Source organism: Sinocyclocheilus anshuiensis, unplaced genomic scaffold (genome assembly GCF_001515605.1).
Source record: "Sinocyclocheilus anshuiensis isolate Anshui unplaced genomic scaffold, SAMN03320099.WGS_v1.1 scaffold685, whole genome shotgun sequence".
In the NCBI taxonomy this organism is placed as follows: Eukaryota; Metazoa; Chordata; class Actinopteri; order Cypriniformes; family Cyprinidae; genus Sinocyclocheilus; species Sinocyclocheilus anshuiensis.
The window spans coordinates 381,662-387,657 of NW_015539864.1; the positions used below are offsets into that span (position 1 = coordinate 381,662).

Below are 5,996 nucleotides of genomic sequence, written 5' to 3' on the forward strand. Positions count from 1 at the left end.
GTGGGAAGAATGAGTCTGGAGCCCTGAATTGCCCAGCTCCCCCTGTCAGTGATCTAGCAGCCCCTCAGCACCTGCATTCAATTCTCTGGCGCCGCCCCTGCACCTACCTCAGTAAGGTCAATAGGGACAGCAGAAAATAGCTCAAGTTCTCTTCAAGGAAATCTTCGGTTCACTCTGGGTTTTAAAATGTTCAATCTAAATCAAGTTCGTCCCCAGAGCATATAAAAGTACTCGGTCTGCTTCTAAGGCTACCAAGTTAGCCTTTTGCATATCAGATGGTGACCTGAGAGTTGATGAAACATTTTAGGTGGCATGTTGTGGCGCACCCAAGTAAAATCCGTTTGCCCTGAGTAAAATCTGGTCTAGAGTTCATGCATTATGCAGAAGGTGGAATCACAGATGGGCTATGGCTGAGCAGAGAAAGCTGTTAACCACAGGAGCTGCTGTAGTTCAGAACCATTACGCTTTAATGTGGTGCTCTTCAAATATGCTTAACCTGCCTGTGTGGCCACGGTGCAGGTTCAGAGCAGGAAGTGAAAGAATGAATGAGCAGAAAGTGAATGAAGGAATGTCTGGTTTAGGAATGTCCCAGTCATGCCATATAAGTTGATTTCATTGAGAATAATTCTCATGAATCCATTCAAAGCTTTAGGAACAGACTGACAATTATATTGTCAGCATATCTTTGCAAGAGTGAGTTATAGATTATGCAGTTGCATAACTTTCCCCCACTGGCACTTGGCAGTGTTACTGAAGTTGTCAAGACTGTGAAGTATTCGAGAAATATTGAAACCGGATAATTCAGACAGACAAGACAATGCATGATCAAGGGAAGAGTTCTAATGCTTTCTTGGTATAAACTATGTCTCAGTGAAAGTGTGTGCTGGTGAATGATTTTATTTTCATTAATAGACGTCCAGACAAGATTGTCCTTCCAAATCATCTTCAAAAGTCTGGTTGAGGCCAGTCCTCCAAGCGGCCGTTGTTGTTCTTGTCGTGCTTTTCTTTGCCAGACAGTTGTTCCCTGTAGGCGCTGAGGAATTGTATCCCGTTGCAAAATAAATGACCCAGCGACAGGCAAATCGAATGAACTAGAGACACCCAATGTATTAAGCCTCCAAAGTAACGGATCCTTCTTCATCAGTGTCAGACCCAAACATCAACTGTGCACAGAGTGAGAGAGCAGGCGGGAGATGTAATAACGTGTTTGTGTCTGTGTGTATATCTATGGAAAATTCTGTAAGTTATCCACCTCCCTATTTGATCTGTCCTCTCTCCAGGTGCGTTTAGAGTGGCCTACAGACCTGGCCATCAACCCTATGGACAACTCCATCTATGTGCTTGACAACAACGTTGTACTACAGATAACCGAGAACAGGCAGGTGCGCATTGTGGCAGGCAGACCTATGCATTGCCAGGTGCCAGGCATCGAGTATACCATGGGAAAGCGTGCCATCCAGACCACTCTAGAAGGTGCAACAGCCATCGCTCTCTCCTACAGCGGTGTGCTCTATATTGCCGAGACGGATGAAAAGAAGATTAACCGCATCAGACAAGTCAGCACGGATGGCGAGATTTCTCACTTGGCAGGAGCACCCTCTGACTGCGACTGCAAGAATGACGCTAACTGTGACTGTTACCAGACAGGCGATGGGTATGCCAAAGACGCAAGGCTAAATACTCCTTCCTCTCTGGTGGTCTCTCCTAATGGAACGCTCTATGTAGCTGACCTGGGAAACATTCGAATCCGTGCCATACGTCACAATCGACCTCCACAAGGCTCTTCGGGTCTTTATGAAGTTGCATCACCTGCTTCTCAAGAACTCTATGTGTTTGACTCCAATGGAACGCATCAATATACTATGAGCTTGGTCACTGGTGACTACAAATACAACTTCAGCTATAGCAATGAAGATGATATCACTGCTGTAACAGATAGCAGTGGAAATACACTCCGGGTTCGTCGTGACCCCAATCGAATGCCAGTGCGTATTGTTGCCCCTGACAACCAGGTTATTTGGCTGACAATTGGTACAAATGGAGGGCTTAAGACCCTCACAGCACAGGGCCAGGAGTTGGTGCTCTTCACCTACCATGGTAACAGTGGCCTGCTAGCCACCAAGAGCATCCAAATTGGCTGGACCACATTTTATGAGTGAGTGCTTCTATCAATTCCTTTACACTGTAGCAGAGCACATTTCTAAACCTTTTTATTTTTTTATTTTTTTTAAGGTTTCTACGATTTTTAAAGCAGTTTTGACATTTTGAATAGATTGTTGCAGTTGTTGTTGCAGTGCAGGTTCCTGCTGTATTCTCTAAATCTTCTCCTTCAGCAAAAGTGTAGCCTTTAGTTACAAAACCTACCATTTTTTTCACCACATGCTATTTAGAGCATAGTGAAAATGCTAAATGAATTTGTATGACATTTTCAGGCTGGTGGTCTACCAAAAGGTTTTGCATAATGCCAGTCTGGGGTAGGCCAAAATGTTGAACACAGTGTCTGTGCACCTACCCTGCCATAACCACAAAGACACTGCAGGCATTGACAGGTCTTAACGATTGTGACTTCGATGAATCAAGTTTTTATTATGTTAGAATGTAATGTAAGGATTAATCCCCATTTTATATAGAAATGTCCTCAGGCCAGTTGTGAGTGTGCAAGGCAACTCAAACTAGCCAGCATTTGTTAAATTAAAGCATTAGTAAACAGTAAAAAGTTTTTCTACACTTTCTACATTTCTTGACTCGTGTACACAAAACAAATTGTCCATTTGACCTCTGTCAGATAGCACACATACAAAGGTTTCCGAGGACCCAAACAAGACTGACTCCAAACCATACATGCACGCTAGTCTTCTTAATGTCATTGCATCATGTGAACTGCTCACCGCACGTCAATTGCAAAAGGTGTTCTAATGGCATTTTTGGTTTGCAGCTATGACAGCGAGGGACGTCTGACAAATGTGACATTCCCCACTGGGGTTATCACCAGTCTAATTGGGGAGATGGACAGAGCCCTAACAGTGGACATTGAGACCTCTGGACGAGATGACGATGTCAGCATCACCACCAACCTCTCTTCCATTGATTCTTTTTACACATTAGTTCAAGGTGCGGCAAGTCTCTGCTATATTATCATTATTAACAATGACCCCTGATGGCTCTATAAACTGACCTGTTGCTTTAAGTCGATGGCCCGCGCCCCCCCTGCAATACTCGTGCGCCCCCCCTGGCGGGCGCACCCCACACTTTGAGAACCACTGGGTTAAATCAATATTAATGACCAAACACTCATTACTCATTCATTAGGGGTAAAATTGTCAGATGGTAATTTATAGTTTCACTATAATCACAGCACCACAGGGAATGAAAACACACTGGACAGCTGGGCTCTGAAATAACACATCTGCATAGCATACTTTAAAGCTGAAGTGTGTAATTCTTTTGATGTTAAAATACTTTTAATAACCTTAACCCAGCTTAATATGTAAAGACAACAAGTAATCCATTTGTAGGTTGATTTCCATTAAAAGTATAAACTGTGTGGCGCTATCAAAACATCTCAAACAGGCAACGCTGGCTTAGCCAGTGGCCTGAGTTTAGGACCGGACTGTCTCTTTTTCCAACCAGTTTCAGATGGGGAAACCTGATTAAAAAGTAATTTTTGCTATTTTGTTTGATGATGCAGAAATTACACACTTCAGGTTTATAGAGTGAGGAAACAGGCAACAATAGGGTGACTAAATGTGAATTTGGGAAGTCATTATATTAAAGAGAATTTAATTAGATTAAAGAAGATTGTGTATTTATACGTGTTGCTGCACAATCATAGCACAAACCAAAGAAGTTAATGTCTGTCTCATTGGGTTTTCTTTTTACAAATACTTTTCTAACCTCCTTAACCAAATATGATGTGACTTTAGAATAAAAATCAAGGTGGTGATTCTGACACACTGAATTCACAGTCTTAACATAATCCCCATTAGCTCGCTTCTCATGCTTTTCCCCCCAGTACTTCTCGTTTCACTCTCTTGCTGTTTTCCTCCTCATAGATCAACTAAGAAACAGTTACCAGGTGGGCTATGATAACTCTATGAGGGTCATCTATGCCAATGGAATGGATTCTCACTTCCAGACTGAGCCTCATATTCTTGCGGGTGCATCCAACCCGACAGTGGCCAGAAGAAACATGACCCTGCCTGGAGAGAATGGACAGAACTTGGTGGAGTGGCGTTTCAGAAAAGAACAGAATAGGGGGAAAGTCGTAGTATTCGGCAGGAAACTCAGGGTATGTAAAAATGTCATTTAGAAGACTCTTATTACATGTGTATCATAAAACTCTTTCAGGCTTGACTGATTTGAGTTGTAAATTATGGGTAATTAAAAAATGTATTATTATTTCTACAAACACTGAAATAGAGGCTTCATCTTAGATCTTAACTGGCATAACCCACATTGCTATCTGAACTAAAAATAATTATGTCGTTACGCAAACAACAAACACATAATAGAAAAAGGCTGAAGGATTTTGTGTCTAGTCATCAGCTTCTGTCAGTGAACCAGACTATATCTTTTCTAAATTCTCTTGTTTTTCTCCATTTCATTTTGTTATGAAGAACAGCTGAATTGTTGTTCGCTGTTGTTCTCCCTCCTCTTTTATTTGTTCCACAAAAGCAGCAGGTCATCTCAGAGCATCAAAAAAAGTAACCCTGATTGTTATATGGGAAACTGCTTTGGCCTCTGAGTTGTAAAAAATAGGATTTAATTTAATGTTCTAGAGATATACAATAAGCAATATATATATATATATATATATATATATATGAGACTAGGAGAAAGATTGAAAAAGTGTTAGTGACCAGTTTGCATGCAATTTCTATTCAGTCCTCAAATGTAACTGAAGTTGGGGAAATCAATTCTACCAAAAAATACTATACATGTTGCTAGCAATGAATGTTATAATCAATATAAATATTCTGTTTTCCAATCATAAAGGTCAACGGTAGAAACCTGCTGTCTGTGGATTATGACCGCTCACTGCGCACAGAGAAAATATATGACGATCATCGAAAGTTCCTTCTGAAGATTGTGTATGATGCCTCTGGTCATCCTACACTGTGGGTGCCCAGCAGTAAGCTGATGTCTGTCAACCTCACCTATTCTGGCACTGGTCAGGTCACAAGCATTCAGAGAGGCCCCACAGTCGAGAGGGTAGAATATGATAGCCAGGGACGCATAGTCTCCAGGACCTTTGCCGACGGCAAAACCTGGAGTTACACCTATTTGGACAAGGTGAGAATTGTGAATTTTTCCAATAGTAGGTAGGCCAGTTATATCAGATGATTTGCTGTGGTGTGTTGAATATGTGCTGCTTTATTGTCAGAAATTTCCATGGGATATTTTTGCAGGGATGTTCAAATAGTCTGAATTCACATATTGTACAGATTTTAATTAATTGACAGTATTTGAAAATTACTAAATTCCTTGTGTCAAACACAGCATTATATGCTACCACAAATTTACATTAACAAATGTATTGGCCTTTTTGGAGCTTGGCGATATAAATCTTCTATTTTCCGTGTATGGAAGTGTAGTTTGGACATTCTGCCTAATAATTTTGTGTTTCATGTCAGAAACAACATGGGAGTGAGTAATGTCTGGGGGATCTGTTTCTTAAAGTTCAAGGTGTCCACAGTGCTCCACCATAAATGAGATTCACTGATGGTTACTCCCTTTGAATTGGTTCTCCAGAAGTACACCATTATCACTGTCAGCAGTGCAAACATGAAGCTTGTTGGTCCACAGAAAACTGAGATAAATAGCTATACAAAGACACCTAGTTATCCAGGGGTCAGAAATTTCTGTGGAACTATGAGGGTAAGTTTATAGACTCCAGAAACTGGTGTGTGCCGAGAGGCAGAGAAACGTCTCAGGTTACTTATGTAACCATGGTTCCCTGAGTAGGGAACAAGACACTGCGTCCTCTAGGGGTCGCT

At 41.5% G+C, this 5,996-nt stretch overlaps 1 protein-coding gene across 1 annotated transcript in view; it reads left to right on the top strand.

The window, feature by feature from the left end:
• LOC107684973 (teneurin-3-like) overlaps positions 1–5,996 on the top strand; it is a 323,878-nt gene that overhangs the window by 313,145 nt on the left and 4,737 nt on the right. The window contains exons 27-30 of the mRNA XM_016481367.1: positions 1,281–2,155; positions 2,936–3,111; positions 4,053–4,288; positions 4,996–5,292. Coding sequence (XP_016336853.1) covers positions 1,281–2,155; positions 2,936–3,111; positions 4,053–4,288; positions 4,996–5,292 — 1,584 coding nt within the window. The remainder of the gene's footprint in view (positions 1–1,280; positions 2,156–2,935; positions 3,112–4,052; positions 4,289–4,995; positions 5,293–5,996) is intronic.